Source organism: Phoxinus phoxinus (assembly GCF_949152265.1).
Source record: "Phoxinus phoxinus genome assembly, chromosome: 20".
NCBI lineage: Eukaryota > Metazoa > Chordata > Actinopteri > Cypriniformes > Leuciscidae > Phoxinus > Phoxinus phoxinus.
This window is the reverse complement of record NC_136895.1, coordinates 30,709,741-30,729,081: the sequence shown is the minus strand read 5'-3', so window position 1 is coordinate 30,729,081 and position 19,341 is coordinate 30,709,741. Positions and strand designations below refer to the sequence as shown.

Genomic DNA, 19,341 nt, shown 5'->3' with positions numbered 1-19,341 from the left:
TTGACTGTCTTAATGAGTGAGTCATTGAATCATTCATTCAACCGATTCATTCAAACTGCTGATTCATTCAGGAACGAAGCATTTGACTGTCTTAATGAGTGAGTGAGTCATTCATTCAACCGATTCATTCAAACTGCTGATTCATTCAGTAACGAAGCTTTTGACTGTCTTAATGAGTGAGTAATTGAATCATTCATTCAACCGATTCATTCAAACTGCTGATTCATTCAGGAACGAAGCATTTGACTGTCTTAATGAGTGAGTGAGTCATTCATTCAACCGATTCATTCAAACTGCTGATTCATTCAGGAACGAAGCATTTGACTGTCTTAATGAGTGAGTGAGTCATTCATTCAACCGATTCATTCAAACTGCTGATTCATTCAGTAACGAAGCTTTTGACTGTCTTAATGAGTGAGTAATTGAATCATTCATTCAACCATTCATTCAAACTGCTGATTCATTCAGGAACAAAGCTTTTGACTGTCTTAATGAGTGAGTCATTGAATCATTCATTCAACCGATTCATTCAAACTGCTGATTCATTCAGGAACGAAGCATTTGACTGTCTTAATGAGTGAGTCATTCATTCAACCAATTCATTCAAACTGCTGATTCATTCAGGAATGAAGCATTTGACTGTCTTAATGAGTGAGTCATTGAATCATTCATTCAACCGATTCATTCAAACTGCTGATTCATTCAGGAACGAAGCATTTGACTGTCTTAATGAGTTAGTCATTCATTCAACCGATTCATTCAAACTGCTGATTCATTCAGGAATGAAGCATTTGACTGTCTTAATGAGTGAGTCATTGAATCATTTATTCAACCGATTCATTCAAACTGCTGATTCATTCAGGAACGAAGCATTTGACTGTCTTAATGAGTGAGTCATTGAATCATTTATTCAGTAATGAAACACCGCTGTGTGTCACTCAGATATGCAAAACAGTCAAGACAATCATTGTGTGTCATTGTGACAGTCAATGCACTCTTTGTGTGATATTAACTATATGAAATGATATAAACATAAAAGACATACAGAGATATTTTCTTGAATATTCAGGGCATTTCAACAGAGCACATCTCTAGGTGTGTTTTTGTTAATAGTATCAGTCTCGATAAAGTCAGATCGCACATCAGTAAAACAACAATCATGATATTATCGTAGACGATATATATCACACACAAAAGTATATCACAAAGGAAGATCATTTAAAGAATGTTTATTTCGTCCATACAATGAAAGTCAATGGGGTCCAAAGTCCTTCGGTTCCCAACGTTTTACAAAACATCTAACGTCATAGAAGTTTGTAAAACCAAAGTGGTTGTGGGTAACACCAGTTTACTGACGTCACGATAGAAATAACCCTGGAGATACCGAGTGACGCTTGACAGGACCTCCACACCTAATAATACTAATAATAATAATAATAATAATAATATCCACGAGTCCGATCTCTATCCCCCCCAGCATATTGAACATCTTGCGAATGGTCGCATGCTGGGGAAACGTTGGGATGCTTTTCACATGAGTCGCTCATTCTCAGAGTCATTTCTCCTGATTATCCGCCTCAAATCTCTCCTGCCTTTGAACATAATGTTTGCCAAAATTATTGCACGCCGGATATTGGATCCAAGCCTTTGATCTGGCGCCTGGATAAAGTCGGATTGTTTGGATAAAATGAACTGTCGCGGGCAGAGGTAGATGTGTTTTTAAGAGCGCTCCTTCTCTCTCGCTGGCACAGAGATCTAATCGTAATCGATGAAAAGACTCGCGCTGCCTTGACAGAACCTGTTAATCTCTTCCTCGAGCGGCCCGTGAGGTCAGTGCCACGTCCAGCGCTGACCCTGATGGGTTTCCACACTCGGCTCTTTTCAGAGGGTGGAGAAAATCTTATTCCTAAAAGGAAGGAGTTCGCTTGGTCTTGCTCTGTTGCTTACATTTTTTTGCACTCTAAGGTTGTTTATCTGTGGCGTTTTTTTTGACACTTAAAATGTCCCTATTACCTGATATCACACAGCGCCCTGAGGAACCACACTCTCCATGATAGCCCTCGGCTGTGTGAAGACTCTGAGTGCTGGTTTATTTCTGGCTCAATCAAAAACTGTGGAGGCGGTGTCGGCCTATCAATCATTTTTGTGTGTTGAGGATTGGCTGTCGTGTTCTGGAAGGAGGATAGTCCAAAAACTATCCAGTTTTTTTGTGGTCTTTTTCTGTTGTTTCTGAGATAGTATTTATCATATAGCCAGGGTTTGAAATTCACAACCCACCAAATGCGTGTAAAAATGAACTGTCGAACGCTGTCGAATCACGAGCCAGTTTGGCGTGTTGTTAATATGTTCACTCACTTTGCTGTGGGAGTTCGTGTAAGACAAATCTGCACAGATTTAGCGCTAATACTGAACATCATGATATATTAAATACAGCTATTGCACAGAATCTGCTCATATCTGCTCACTTGAACACACACGCCACTACACAACACATAACAGCGCTTGCTCATTTGCATTGAAGCAATAGTGAAGATTAAAAAGCATTTGGTGAACAGAAAAGATTGTTATTTTCCAACATCCTACATTTTTCTGATGTTCTTTGTCCTGTATTATTGATCTGTCCTCCTAAAATATATTTTTGGTGAAAAGGATTTAAGAGAAAGAGCAGATGCTGGATGACAGGATTTTGTTTGAATAAGAAATGAATATAGGCTATGAAATCCAAATTGTATTATGTATATATAAGAAAAAAGGGGAAATAAACCAGATGGACTACGTCACAGCTTATACTGTATAGGCCTATATGTATAGCTTTAACGTTGTGGTTTATTTATTTATTTATCCCCCTTTTCTTTATTTTTTTGGCTAGTAGAAGTCCTGAATGGCCGGTAACTTTTTTAGCAGCCAAATTGGCCGGTGAGTGAAAAAGGTCATTTTGTTTTTAGCCCTTACGGTTCAAAAGTACAACTGCATATAATTGATCTATTGGTAAGCCCCTCCCCTCAAACGCAGATGAGCCAATGGCAGTCGAGTATCAGTTGCATGGGGAACTCTGACATCATCTTTAGGTTCCAGCGCCAGAGAGAAACATGGGAAGATCCGAAGCTCTCATCGTTTTGATGGTGTTTATGCTACAAACTTGGTAAAACTTGGTTAAACTTGGTAAAACTTGGTAAAACTTTGTAAAACTTTGTAAAACTTTGTAAAACTTTGTAAAACTTGGTCAAATTTGGTTTAACTTAGTAAAACTTGGTCACAATTGGTTAAACTGGGTCACAATTGGTTAAACTTGGTCAAACTTGGTAAAACTTGGTTAAACTTGGTCAAACTTGGTCAAATTAGGTTAAACTTGGTCAAACTTGGTCAAATTTAGTTAAACTTGGTCAAATTTGGTTAAACTTGGTTAAACTTGGTCAAATTTGGTTAAACTTGGTAAAACTTGGTAAAACTTTGTAAAACTTGGTCAAATTTGGTTTAACTTAGTAAAACTTGGTCACAATTGGTTAAACTGGGTCACAATTGGTTAAACTTGGTCAAACTTGGTAAAACTTGGTTAAACTTGGTCAAACTTGGTCAAATTAGGTTAAACTTGGTCAAATTTAGTTAAACTTGGTTAAACTTGGTCAAATTTGGTTAAACTTGGTTAAACTTGGTCAAATTTGGTTAAACTTGGTAAAACTTTGTAAAACTTGGTCAAATTTGGTTTAACTTAGTAAAACTTGGTCACAATTGGTTAAACTGGGTCACAATTGGTTAAACTTGGTCAAACTTGGTAAAACTTGGTTAAACTTGGTCAAACTTGGTCAAATTAGGTTAAACTTGGTCAAACTTGGTCAAATTTAGTTAAACTTGGTCAAATTTGGTTAAACTTGGTTAAACTTGGTCAAACTTGGTCAAATTTAGTTAAACTTGGTTAAACTTGGTCAAATTAGGTTAAACTTGGTCAAACTTGGTCAAATTTAGTTAAACTTGGTTAAACTTGGTCAAACTTGGTCAAACGATGTGCTTGGGGTACTTGTAACACTGATTCCAGGTATCCTGAGAGGATGAGCAATGGAATTGAAATGGAACAAAATGTCTGCTTTGGATTGAGCTGTGAATTAATCCAATGATGTGAGACAGTAACCTGGTTGACCCGAGTACCAATGACCAAAACGTTCATCTTCTGGTTGTCATACTCTCATTACAACTTTAACTTTAACTTTAACTTTAATTTAACTTACAATTAAAGTTGATGCTAACGTACAAACCTAAATAGCTAACTGTTCTCACGTCATGTACAGTGTAGGTCAAAAACACACAAACGAAGGTCTACATTTCAGTCCGTATTAAACTGGTTAAATGTGCATTAATTTAATCTTACCCTTAACCAAATTAATATATTTATTTTTAAATCTTTAATATATCCCTCCATGGCATTTTTAAGTCCCACATGAATGCTCCTCGACGAGAGGTGGTCCTTCTGTGTCCAAAATTGATCAAAAACATCTTGGGACGAGGTTTTTCACTCATTGTAAGACAGTTAGCAACTAACTCCGTTTGTTTGTCCGAGTTAGCAACAGTAACTAAGGGGGGCGGGTCTTACCGATAGGTAAATTCCCGTTAGCATCCCATAATCAGCCCATAATTGCAAAGTCTTTGATTTGTAGTTCTGTCTCCCAGTAACATGCCACGATTTAAATTAGCCATCGGTGATGTGTAAACCAATATGCAAAACAATTCTTACAATGAATCTACAAATAACATCAATTGGTTATCAATTTTAATTAGTACTTGTTCCATACAGTGTGTAATTTACACGTGTCATCACAAACCGCCAGACCGTAGTCCACTTCAGAAACGCGGCCGTATAAATCCTTTAAAAGCTATTGTTTCTGACGGACAGCTCTCCCACGCCTTTTGCTGAATGTGATAATTGCGATTTGAATTATGTATGTATGTCAACGGTTTTAATATGCAAATGCATTTCCATGAATGGCGTGCTTGAGAGGGAAATGGATCTCCAACTGAATGCAGGGGAAAAAAAATGGAAATGGGCGCGTGACTAGCCGTCCTGTTCGTTAGCCAAGTCCCATTAATTATTTTAAGTCTCGCACGAGTCTTTGGAAAGGTGCCACACTCCATAAACTCAGATGCGGTTCGAGAGGGACACTCAATTACTGGCGAACGTATCTTCATTACAACCTTTTAATAGAAACTAAATTACAGACTGAAGTTCGATTGATAAGTCTGTTCAAGGTGACAGAATTAAAGGACGGTAATCAGGACATAATCACAGTGATAGTGCGCTTAACCAGTCCTTCTGATTTGACCTTCACCCGTCTGTAGCCGTTCTGTACGTTGAGTCTCGACACCTACACTTACAAGACACTTCCCTGCTGGCAAAATCAATCTGGAGGTGCGGTGCAGACGGTAATGCACTGCATGAGCGCCGATGAGAAACCATCAGGACTGAGACTCCGTGTCCTCGGGGGGAATGACTGACAGCAGTGTGCGCAGGTTTGCTGGACTAAACACACCTTTGTCCGGGCAATTAGATTGTTTGGGTTTATAGTCCCCCTCCCTTTAGTCAATCGTTTATCCTGTAAAGGGGTCATCGGATGCAAAATTCACTTTATATGGTGTTTTGCGTATAAATGTGTCTTTGCAGTGTGTGGACATAACCTCCATACAATGAAAAAAATCCATTCACTCCTTTTTTTTAATCTTCAAAAAGCCTAAACACTCTCAATAATCAAGCCGTTTGGATTTTCTGAGTAATATGATGTCATCATACTCCGCCCACGACCGCTGACGGATCGTCCCGTATTAGCATATTTCCTGTATTTTCTGGCCTCAGCCAATCGACACCCCCCATGGAAGAGAGAGAGAGAGAGAGAGAGAGAGAGAGGTGGGGGGTGGGGGGGTTTGAGCAGTTGCTCATTATCATTTAAAGAGACATGCACCTGAACGTGTCGCTGTGAACAGAGCTGTGTTTGAGGAGGTAAAGGCTGTTGTTTTACACAACAATTGAGGAATTTTAACCAAAGTTACAAACTTAACATGAACACCCTAAAGAATCACACACACTTGTGGAAAATGGGCATCCGATGACCCCTTTAAAACTCATCTTCAATCAACAAAATTACATATTTAAATGTTTTTTCCTTGAAAAAATGCCTTAAAATAGCTTGAATGTAACTCGACACCCTTGCCTCATTTAGTATGCGTGGTTCTATGAATATGCAGATGAGCCCCGCCTCCACTCACTCACTCACTCACTCAGAGATCCACTGGTTGACGATCACACGTTGATCTGATTGGTTACAAGGTAGTGTGTGACGTCAGAAACACCAGCGATTTCAAAGCGTGTTTTTGAGACTGTCTTTGGTTCACTGCAGTTTTAAGCAGAAAATACTCAGCAATGCTGTCGACTTATGAACTTACACATGGTGTGTGTTAAAATCATATTAATAACACAACATAGACACATAAACAACATTAAAAGCTGGATTTTCACCACAGGGGGAAGTTTGCAAATTTTTAACCACCTTTGTATTGTTATAAGCTAAAAGGGGGAGATGGGGGTTCAAAATCTTTAAAAAAATTATGGGTGTTGATGTTTTTTGGGATCTCTTTTTCTCAATTTTTTTCTAGTCATGTAACACCAATTTCATACTTTTTTTTTGCATTTCTTTGAGAAATTGTTTGCATAGACAGCCAGTTCTTATCAAGAGCCCGTTGTGAATGACGCCTTTAAATTTGAAGAGAAACATAAAATAAAGGGATGTTGCTAAATAATGATAGTCTATCTGTTTCTCACACTTATCATTCTTTGCTATGCTCCTTTTGATTCTTTATTAGGCCGCCGCAGGGCACAGTTTCACGACACTAAACTCTGTTGTAAGATTCGTTGCAAATGTCAAACTAATTGATCAAAGACTTCACATATTGGCTTAGTTGTTCTCAGGCAGCAAAATCATTGCCCAATTCGTAGTATAAACCAGGCTTAAAGCCCCCCTGTGGTGAAAATCCAGCTTTTAATGTTGTTTATGTGTCTATGTGGTGTTATTAATCTGCTTTAACACACACCATGTGTAAGTTCATAAGTCGACAGCATTGTTGAGTATTTTCTGCTTAAAACTGCAGTGAACCAAAGACAGTCTCAAAAACACGCTTTGAAATCGCTGGTGTTTCTGACGTCACACACTACCTTGTAACCAATCAGATCAACGTGTGATCGTCAACCAGTGGATCTCTGAGTGAGTGAGTGAGTGGAGGCGGGGCTCATTTGCATATTCATAGAACCGCGCATACTAAACGAGGCAAGGGTGTCGAGTTACTGTACGTTCACACCGCCGTCGACTTGAGCTGCTGAAGCAAATTAATTGCATTCCCGCTTAAACCGATTGTTCGTAAATGTTTCCAATAAAAGTTGCGCTCATCCTCAAATGTGTATCACTGGATCATTGTGGATCATCGCAAGGATGTTGTGTTTGGTGCTGCTGTGCTGTATTTGCGGAGAAGACGTCGGACTCGGAGATTTTGTTTTGGTAGGAACGAAAGTTTACATCGTATGTTTCTCCGGAATCAGCCAGCGCGAAGGACGTCTATATTCCGATTGGTTGCTGGCGTTTTGTCGCTGAACCGCGTCATAGCTCATTACCATAAAGTTGAGCTACTTTCTGATTGACGCTCTGGTCGCTCAAAACGCGGCGCCGATGGATCTGATGCTCCTTGCAGCCGAGAGAAGCCAGCTTCCATTGAAAATGAATGACTTCCGCTAACTTTGGAAGCTCAAGTCGGCGGCGGTGTGAACGTACGGTTACATTCAAGTTATTTTTAGGGCATGAAGATTTTTTTTTTCAAGGAAAAAACTTTTAAACATGTCATTTTGGTGATCAAAGATGAGTTTTAAAGGACTGTAAGTGAGGTTAAACCATAAACCATAGAAAACTACGGTTTAAAATTTCATGCAGGATATCAAGTCCCATGAACTCAAGTTCTGTGTGCGGATATTACAAGGTTTGGCAAAGAACCTGCATTCAGTTTGTCAAGTTAATTGAAAGCAATTGCCGCCAGCGACCCTTGTGTTGTTTTACTACACCGGTTGTTTAACTCTCAATCTCGAGATCACGACTTCGACAGCTTGCTCGTGCCCTACAGAGAATCCGTCTTCTGAATGATTCATCAGTGTTTAGAAGACCCGAACGCCCTTGATTACCTGTTTTTGAACATCTGTCTCGTTCCAACTTGATTTCCTTTGTTTTCAAATGAACGTTTTGGATTCGCCGACTCTGCGTGTGTTTCCGAAGCCCCCATTGTTTCACGGTGATGTGCTCAGTCGTTTCTTTTCTGCACTGCGAATATTACATTAGCGATGCTAATTTGTTCCCCCCACACGTTTTGGTAAACAAACAGGCCTAAATACACACGGCTCCCGCGCGCGTCGGTGACGTCACTTCGGAAGAAGTAACTTAATCTAATATCAAACTTCAGAGGGAATGTAATTAGCGTCTTCCCTCATCAACGCAATGATTACAGGCCTAATAGTTGACGGTGTCATGAAAAGTGCCGCCTCCCTTCATACTCTGCAAACATCAGCTCTGTCTTTACAGTAATTATGTAGATGAGATGCTAGTTACAGCAGGTTGTGCGGTGAAGGCCCCTCAGAGAGATCAAAAGGTTGTTTTTTTGTATATATTTCCGCTGGGCATGAATATTCACGTCTGACACTGAGAGCTGGGGGCGTCGGGAGAAATGGAAAGCAGTCGAAGGTCGTTAAAGCTTTGGAACCAGTTTAATTTTTAGACAAGCTATAATTAAATTCCCAAATTGATTTGCCTCAAAGTAAAACGGGGAAGAAAAGCCAAGCACGCTTTGCCGGTTTCAGAGGTGTTTTCTGATGAGCTGCCTTAACTTGTTGTTTAAATATGGCTAATTCAGTGGTCAACAGGGCCGAGGCGGGGATATGTGGGCTAGGACTACATGCTTTATTCATTAAGTGCTTCATTTGGCGCGATTTCAACCCAGTACTTCTTCCCAACTAGGGGTGCAACGGATCAATAAGTGCACGGGTCGGATCATTTATGGGTTTTGGATAATTTTTCAGATCAGCAAAAATAAAAAATACAGTAGTCAACATTTGAAGTGGATCAAAACCTTCAAAGTTATACATTAATATTGAACAATACCCGTTATTGTCTTAGAACAACTTTGATGAACTTTTTTGATCCACTTCAAATGTTGACTACTGTATGTATATATATATATATATATATATATATATACACATTAACCCTAACCTTAACCCTAACCCCAGGATGCTGATATATACACTAAGAGCACCCTAGCAACCACCCCAAACGACTGACTAAATGTTAAATGATATCAGCACTCGTTACTAAAGGTTTTAATAACTTAATAGCCGCACCCTGGCAACCACTTAGGGCCCCTTAGCAACCATAAAACAACATTTACAAGCCATATTTCAGCTCTAGAAAATTGTAGAAACATGGAGTTCGGCTTTTTTGACTCATACAGTTTATGATATGATATTCAAAGACTAGTTGACAGTTCAAAAATGCCCTAGCAACCATATAAAGTACCCTAGCAACCATACAAACACATGAATAAGCCATATCTCACCACAAGATGAGTGTCTAAAGATTTTAAGAACTCTATAAAAACTCCATAGTAACCATCTGTGAGAACTACCAACCACCTAGTAACACCATAGCAACCACCAAAAATACCTTAGGAACCGCCCTGAACACCCTAGCAACTGCCTTAAAATGCCCTAGCAACAACCCAAATACCCTAACAACCACCCAGAAAACTTTAGCAATTACCTACAAACCACCCAGAAGGGGGAGGGAGTAAAACTACTAGCCTAACTGATAAAGATCAAACATTATTAAAAACAAGTGAACATTACAAGCAGAGATGAATACTGAATATTAAAGTTACAAAGTCTAACAGTAGTAGGCTATTCAGGTACAATTTTTTTTTAAATTAAGCCTAAATGTAAAATAACACTATTTGTTAATGCACTGTAGAAATTAAATATATGTTCATCTTTGTTAAAGCTGTATTTTCTTGTGTTATTAACATTAATGACACAGACAACAGCAGGAATATTAGGCTGCCGTCCCTTTAAGAGCAAATAAACTGACAAACATCCGAGAGAATACTTGCCGAGACGGGCATTTTGACATCATTGTGTGTGTGTGTGTGTGCGTGTGTGTGCGTGTGTGTGCGTGTGTGCGTCCGTTCAAGGCCATTCAGTGAGCGCTGTCTGAAAACACACTCTCTCTCTCTCTCTCTCTCTCTCTCTCTCTCTCTCTCTCTTAAAATCATGTAATCTTCAAGGTGCTTGGGAACCAAGAAAACTGCTTCCCCCTTTTAGAGTTCATTCAGATCTCAGGATATCTCTGACATTTGCACGCTGGCATTTAATCGCAATCACTTGAGTTTTCAGAAACTGGTCTCCCTCACACTTTTTGGGATATTGCAATGATATTTTAAAGAGGTTGGTTTGGCTTGATGTAAAACGTCATCTTTATGATCAAGCAGAAACCTCTGCCAACCGTCACAGAATGAGATTAATATTCATTATCCGAGGCACATCTGGCACATCTCAACAAACTTCCCGAGGACAGAGAATGTAAACGACAGATGACGAATTATGCATTCTTATATTCATAAAGCTTTAGACCTGATCAGTGAACTTATTTAGTGTTTAAGCTTTCAAATAGTGTCTCGTAAATGTCAACTAGGCGTTTAAAACCACGCCGTGCTTCTGAAGAGAGAAGGTGAGATTTATAATGCCTTCCTCCCACTTGTTCCGATGCTCCTGATGCCAAGGCCTTGAAACCTGACGGCATGCAAATGAAAATACAAATGAATTTTGAAACGTCTTTATCCAGTATAAGCCTATGTAATAGAAATGAATTCCTTGGACGAAATGTGTGGGAAAGCTGTTTTTGTCACTGCATCTTAATGCTGTACTTCAGAACAGCTGGAACGGCTGATTGCGACTTCATTTAGTTCTCATTTAGTTTCTCGTTTCAAGTTGCCAAATGACACATGGAAAATGGCTGCCGGTGATTTGAGTCGAAATGTTTCGTTTTGTGGTTTGAATAGAATGCAAAACTGTTCTTTCTAGACTTTTAAAAGTAAAAGTTCCAAAAATTATGTCATAGAATGTGTTATTTTGCAGAAGACTAACTTTTCTTCAAGAAGTGGTTGATTATGATTTGACTTTTCTAACTGTAGTTAGTGTGTAATGTTGCTGTTTGATCATAAACAACATCTGCAAAGTTATAACGCTCAAAGTTCAAAGCAAAGGGAGATATTTGCTTTTTAAGAAATCGCTTTTTAAGAACTACAACAAACGGCTGGTAGGAACTACACAAGCTTCCTCCCGGGTTAGTGACATCACAAACCCTAAAATTTACATAAACCCCGCCCCCGGAACACGATTTATAGATTATCATGACAGAATATGCTAATCAATGACTAGAAGATAACTACACATAAGCTACATAAATTCATCAACTAACCATTCAGAAATGTCCTGTTCTTCTACATGTTGTCACTTCTTCTTGAGTCTCTCCATCTTTCTGACTCCGGTTTCAACATAAAAGCCTAAAAGTTTTTGAAATTTCCAGGACACGAGCTGTTGTAGCTCCGCCCCCTGTGCCGGGAGCAGCAGCTCATTTGCATTTAAAGGAACAGACACAAAACGGTGCGCTTTTGCTCACCCTCAAAAAGTGACAACTTTAACATGCTATATAAAAATATCTGTGGGGTATTTTGAGCTAAAACTTCACACACACACTCTGGGGACATCAGAGATTTATTTTACATCTTGTGAAAAGGGCATTACACCAGCCCTTTAACATCTGTTGTTCACATTTTCTGTCCTCTGATGAAGTGTACTTTAGATTATAAATAAAGTGGCACATTTCTTGAGATCCTGAAACAGTGGTGAAGCCCTTGCTGAAGAAACCAAACTCAGACCCGACAGTCCTGGCTAATTTCAGGCCGATGTCCCATCTTTCATCATTTATGTACATTTTTAAAATGTATTTTATTAGAAAAAGTAGTTTTCTATCTATTACACAATTTCTTTAGAATGACTTAAGATTTTCAAAACTTACCAGTCTGGTTTTACACCTTTTGACTGTGATAGCCCACGTGAACGTTTTTAATGACTTGCTATTAATAGGTTGAGCTAAACTAGTACTATCTAATTGTGTAGTTAAATTTAACAGCTGACAGATATTCAACATAATTCATGTGTGAGACAGTCTAACAGAAGGATGGACAAAACCAGTCAAATATCACCTGATTTGATAACTCAGAGTTATTGTCATGTTTTATTACCATTTTCTAAACTATAGCAAATAAACTGTGATAAGGAGAGAAATGTTGAAGGTGTCTGAATACATTTTGGTTTGACTGTAGATCGCACTGTGCTGTATGTGACGACCCAGGGGAATACCCTGAAGTGGTTAAAGTTTTATTGAGACTGATATTGGTGAATATTAGTGCCTGTTTCTCTAGATCAGCACCTCTTACTTGTGGTGTGCCTCAAGGCTCGATCCTTGGCCCTAGTTTGTTCTCACTTAACATGCTCCCACTGGGCTCTATTTTTAAGGAGAACAACATTGTGTTGCACTGTTTTGTGGACGATATAGAGCTTTATTTGCTGCTGACACATAAAAATGACTTGGAACCTGGAAGGCTTCAAATGTCTTACACCGTGTCCTAACTACATGTGACGCGCGATAAAATGCTTTCCATGTTAATCAGAGTTTTTGTTCTAACCAGCCGCGATGACTATTTTAGAAACGGTTTCTATTTTTCTGCGACGTCGCGCTGGAGCAACAAACACAAAGTGTGGCATTGATAATCTCAGGCACTGTTTATGTGCTTTATTTAATGTTAAAAGCGTGTCATGTGACTCTGAATATCATTTAGTGCTCCAGCTTTGTAGCTGTAAAAGCAACAATGGATAATTCACCTCAGATCTTGAAATTAAACAAATGGAAACAAGAACGTTTAAACTGTGAACAAACAAGTGTATTCTTTGGCAAAGATTATTTTAGTAAACTCAGCAGCCTATGTATTTTTAATAATGTTCAAATGGTGTAATATTTGTGAATTTGATTATGTACTTGACTGCCGTCAGGATTACTCTCTAGCGCTGTGCACTCACAGAGACTCCGCCCACACGCTGTTCTGATTGGCTGTGGGTTTTGATTGATTTTGACGTATCTCTCAGTCGCGTCTAGTGTGGACAGACAAATTATTTGTCGCTGGAATCTTATCGCATCTGGTTAAGACGCGGTGTTGTTACACTTAAATGAAAGTAAGGTGTATATTATTGTTTTTGGCCTTAGTGAAGTACATCGGATACAGATTTGAACCCTTGTCATGTGAGCATATTGACAGCTCCCTCAAGTTGGATAAACTGATTAATTCCATTAAGTCTTGTGTAATTTAGCCAAGATGAAATCATGTTTGGCGCTTAAAAGTCTTGAAATTGCGGTCCATGCTTTGATCTCCTCAAGACTTGATTATTGCAATGCACACTCTACAAGGGAATTAGTCAGTCATCCGTTTCTCCTCTGCAGAAAGTTCAAAGGGCTCTCGATGGGTATTACAAAACGAGAACATATCACGCCCACCTTGGTTTCACTGCACTGGCTTCTGTGCGTTACAGAGCTGATTTTAAACGCATTTTATTCGTATAAAAACACTTGAATGGTCTCGCACCATCCTATCATGTGTGTTATTGTGGTGTGATGTATGTTATTTTACACATGATGTAAAGCACATTGGTCAACATGTGTTGTTTTACCAAGTAAAGTGGCATTGACACTGTGAAGAACAATCTAAAGAACCAATGGAAAGGTTCAATGGATGTTCTTCATGAAACCACATATATACCAATAAAGAACCTTTCATTTTTGTATAGAGTCTAGATTGTTGCATTCAACATTTTACACATTCATATATTTTTGTTCTGCTCATGTTTCATTGGAATTTTTCCATTTTTATGTTATTAGATATTTTTCTCTTGATGGGAGTGCTTGAACGTGCCCTTTGACCCTTCGGATTCTTTTAAGTGTGTGCCGTATTAAAAGAGACGTTCAGGATTATTTGCTGATTAATAAAGGAATCTCGGGAAGGGGATGTCACTGACCTTTCATTATTTACACTCATCTCAAAACATCTTTATTTTAATCATTAAACCGTTTTCTGAGACTCAAATGTCTTGCGTGCTTCAGCGCGTGTCCTTGTGTAATTGATTGAAATGTGCAATGGTTTGTTCAATGATTAGGTTACGCCGCTCTTCATCTGTCTGCGCTCGTCTCTGTTTTCAGAAGGACCCGGAACGGGGAAGACGATGACGACGGAGGAAGAAGAGCACGACTACGACGATCTTCCGGATTACAGCGTTGTAAAACTGGCCAATCAGGCAGCTCCGCTCTTCTCCCACGCTCCCGATGGTGCGTCCCAGCTTCCGCTGTTCATTCAACATGTCCTATTGAGAATCTGCCGTTAAACACTAGTTCTCGTTCACTAATAATTGACGCCTAATTTACAACATGTGCATGTGCACTTGAGTCTGTTCTTAACCTTGTTCTGATTTTAATGAATTTGAGTATTGTAAATGAGAGACAGTTTGCCCAAGGTTAGTCATTTGCATACATCCTTTACAGCCTTTCATCAGTCTCAGCAAACATACGAGTCTCTCTAAAGACATTCATCAAAATCCTTGATCAATGCCAAGCGTGCCATTCTCAAACCTCTTCAGGCACAGTACACACACACACACACACACAGACACACACACACACACACACACACACACACACACACACACACACACACACACACACACACACACACACACACACACACACACACACACACACACACACACACACACACACACACACACACACACACACACACACACACACACACACAGAGAAGCCTCTAATGCAGCTTGACTTAGTCTGTCACTCACTGTCAATTATGTAAGATGAATAATATAAGATGAAATATCTCTGTAATGTTTGCACGTTTGTAAGGCCACTCACAGTAATTGTCTACGTGTGGTAGAGTTGCACGATTTTGAATAAATTATGAATCACGATTTTTTTGTTTCAAACAGAGATCTCGATTCTCCCATGATTCTGCAAAGACAACTAAACAAACTAAGATGTGATTTACTAACTAGAGGTTCTGACAAAATCTCAATTGACCGTTCACAAAGTCCCGCCCCCCTTAGTTACTGTCGCTATGCCTGACAAGCCACGCCTCTCTCACACACACACACACACACACCATGTTCTCACACAGTGAGAAATACATCGCAGAGCAGAGATGAGACTGACAACACACTGACAGACAAAGACCAGGCTACTTTTGATATTAAACGTATTAAACAAAGTCTCACCTTTCAAATTTGGTCATTTTTTAAAATAAATTTAAACAATAAATACCGTTTTGTGGCGCTTTAATGTGTCGTGACCAGTGTTGGGGAAAGTTACTTTTAAAAGTAATGCATTACAATATTGCATTACTCCCTTAAAATGTAACTAATTGCATTACTTAGTTACTTTTTTATAAAAAATAATGCGTTGCGTTACTTTTGCGTTACTTTTTTCTGTTTTTTTATAACACAAAAAAGTTCTATTTTTGGGCAAATGTAAAGACCCTTTCACACCAAAAGTGAAATAATAATCCTCAGGCTGAAGGACATGTGTACAGTAGAGGAAAGCAAACCTTTCTATCTATCTATAGTCATTTCTGCTTATTAAACTGAATCATCGAAGGTCAGAAGCAAGTACATTGGTCAATAAAGTGAGATTAAATGCATACAAATGTATGTTTTATTTAACATATTTAGTTATTGGAGGCTTGCATAGTATTCTGATTCTGCCTTTCACAGATTTTATTCATTTTGAGAAATATAGATTTTTTTTGTGCAAGTGAGATGAGTAAATGCTCACATTTAGTCTAGAACTACAATAAACATCATGTTCAAACACACACAAACACACACACACACACACGCGCCTCTGCACTTTGATTTGTCTCAACATGAGGACAGGAGAGCTGTCAGTCAATAAATGGGAAAACAAAGTAACTTGCGGTTACTCGGATATTTTGTTGTACATTTTAAAAGTAATGCGTTACTTTATTAGTTACTTGAAAAAGTAATCTGATTACATAACTCAAGTTACTTGTAATGCATTTCCCCCGACACTGGTCGTGGCAGATCGCTGTGTCGCCTCAGTTAAAGCCGCTCGTGAACCGATCATCTCTTCCTTCTAGTTCATTTATAGCATCAAATAAACATGAATGAACATCAGAAGGAATGTTGTTTTAACCGTGGAAAGACGTCAGTACACTCCGCTTCTCAAGCTCAAATCCTCCAAACGTTAATCTACTAACTCTCCTGACTGCGTTGTCCGACAAAATGGCGGATGGCGAAGTATGATAGGGCAGATCACCTGTCAATCAAACTCCCTGCGAATGGTCAATTGCTGCAGTCTATTTAAAAAGTTTCATTAATCTGAATTATATATATTTTTTAAAACTTGGGTTTGAATGAATGATTCATCGACTCGTTCATAAATACTTGACTTTTTTGTTTCATTACTGGATGAATCAGCGTTTTTAACAAATCTCTTGATTAAATGATTCAAAGACAAATAAAAAACAGTCACTTGTCGCCACCTACTGGTGTAACGTTGTAATGATACAGTCTTTATCTAAAGCATCAAGTCATTTTCAAAAGGTGATTTACTCTAGTTGAATTGCTACTGTAGACATCAGTGTTTATATCTGAACTATACACTTTTATGCCAGTTCTTCTGTGATAATCTGAATAATTGTAAGACAGAAATAATGAAACTGTGCGGTTGAAAAGACTGTGTGTTTAGCCGCTTCATGCATGACTACTGCTCTCTCTGGATCAAACACGGATCTGAAGTTTCCGCTGGGATTTTTTCACAGGTTTAATAGACATGCAAATCGTTGTCATTTAGGAATAAGATTGCATGGGGTGTTTGAATCAAGTTCGTGATCTTTTAACAATTAATCACGCAGTTCTGACGTTTTTTAAGTTTTTTCATGAATACGGAATGAATCTTAGTACGTTATTGGTCGATTTTGCTGGTGAAAAGTGGAAAATTCTGTGCTTTTTGAGAAAGTAATAGTATTTTTGACTTTCAAAGTCTCTTCAAAGCAGCACTTGTCTTGTGTAAAGCAATCCAGTTAATTAGTAATTAGCGGCTGACCAGTCATTCAGAGGACTGATTTTATGTGGTTTTGTTGTTTGTGTTGTTGTAGATGAAGAGCTGCCGCTGATTAAACATGGAGAGACAATCACAGACAGACGGAGCACGTTCCAGCCTCATTTGGCCCCAGTGGTGACTCCTAAACAGGTGCGACTCATTACCCTCTTTATCACAGTAATATAAGATCCAAATAAACTTCTTTCTTGCCAAAGATATCAGGTCTGTAGAATGTGTGTTTGACAACAGCCGTCTCGATACCAGTGCGGCCTCTAGAGTCCTCAGTGCTCGCTCTCAGCTCTTCACTGTCCATGTCAGTGCAAACACACCTGGTGGATGGATGGGTTTATGGAAGGGTGGATGGATGGATGGATGGGTTTATGGGTTTATGGATGGATGGATGGATGGATGGATGGGTGGATGGATGGGTGGATAGATGGATGGATGGGTGGATGGATGGGTTTATGGGTTTATGGATGGATGGATGGATGGGTGGATGGATGGGTGGATAGATGGATGGATGGGTTTATGGATGGATGGATGGATGGATGGATGGGTGGGTTTATGGATGGATGGATGGGTTTATGGATGGATGGATGGGTTTATGGATGGATGGATGGATGGATGGGTGGGTTTATGGATGGATGGATGGGTTTATGGATGGATGGATGGGTTTATGGATGGATGGATGGATGGATGGGTGGGTTTATGGATGGATGGATGGGTTTATGGGTTTATGGATGGATGGATGGATGGATGGATGGGTGGGTTTATGGATGGATGGATGGGTGGGTTTATGGATGGATGGATGGATGGATGGGTTTATGGATGGATGGATGGATGGATGGGTGGGTTTATGGATGGATGGATGGGTTTATGGATGGATGGGTGGGTTTATGGGTTTATGGATGGATGGGTTTGTGGATGGATGGATGGATGGGTTTGTGGATGGATGGGTTTGTGGATGGATGGGTTTGTGGATGGATGGATGGATGGATGGGTTTATGGGTTTATGGATGGATGGATGGATGGATGGGTTTATGGAAGGATGGATGGATGGATGGATGGGTTTATGGGTTTATGGATGGATGGATGGATGGATGGGTGGATGGATGGGTGGATAGATGGATGGATGGGTGGATGGATGGGTTTATGGGTTTATGGATGGATGGATGGATGGGTGGATGGATGGGTGGATAGATGGATGGATGGGTTTATGGATGGATGGATGGATGGATGGATGGGTGGGTTTATGGATGGATGGATGGGTTTATGGATGGATGGATGGGTTTATGGATGGATGGATGGATGGATGGGTGGGTTTATGGATGGATGGATGGGTTTATGGATGGATGGATGGGTTTATGGATGGATGGATGGATGGATGGGTGGGTTTATGGATGGATGGATGGGTTTATGGGTTTATGGATGGATGGATGGATGGATGGATGGGTGGGTTTATGGATGGATGGATGGGTGGGTTTATGGATGGATGGATGGATGGATGGGTTTATGGATGGATGGATGGATGGATGGATGGGTGGGTTTATGGATGGATGGATGGGTTTATGGATGGATGGGTGGGTTTATGGGTTTATGGATGGATGGGTTTGTGGATGGATGGATGGATGGGTTTGTGGATGGATGGGTTTGTGGATGGATGGGTTTGTGGATGGATGGATGGATGGATGGGTTTATGGGTTTATGGATGGATGGATGGATGGATGGGTTTATGGAAGGATGGATGGATGGATGGATGGGTTTATGGGTTTATGGATGGATGGATGGATGGATGGGTGGATGGATGGGTGGATAGATGGATGGATGGGTGGATGGATGGGTTTATGGGTTTATGGATGGATGGATGGATGGGTGGATGGATGGGTGGATAGATGGATGGATGGGTTTATGGATGGATGGATGGATGGATGGATGGGTGGGTTTATGGATGGATGGATGGGTTTATGGATGGATGGATGGGTTTATGGATGGATGGATGGATGGATGGGTGGGTTTATGGATGGATGGATGGGTTTAT

General features: G+C 39.7%; 1 protein-coding gene across 13 annotated transcripts in view; it reads left to right on the top strand.

Moving 5' to 3' along the window:
- impact (impact RWD domain protein) overlaps positions 1-19,341 on the top strand; it is a 51,353-nt gene that overhangs the window by 7,346 nt on the left and 24,666 nt on the right. For 10 of the 13 annotated variants that reach the window (XM_079592966.1, XM_079592967.1, XM_079592970.1 and 7 more), the window contains 2 exons: positions 14,376-14,501; positions 17,359-17,453. In XM_079592966.1, the coding sequence (XP_079449092.1) occupies positions 14,376-14,501; positions 17,359-17,453 (221 nt within the window). The remainder of the gene's footprint in view (positions 1-14,375; positions 14,502-17,358; positions 17,454-19,341) is intronic. The other 3 variants (XM_079592969.1, XM_079592968.1, XM_079592965.1) reach the window with 1 other exon arrangement.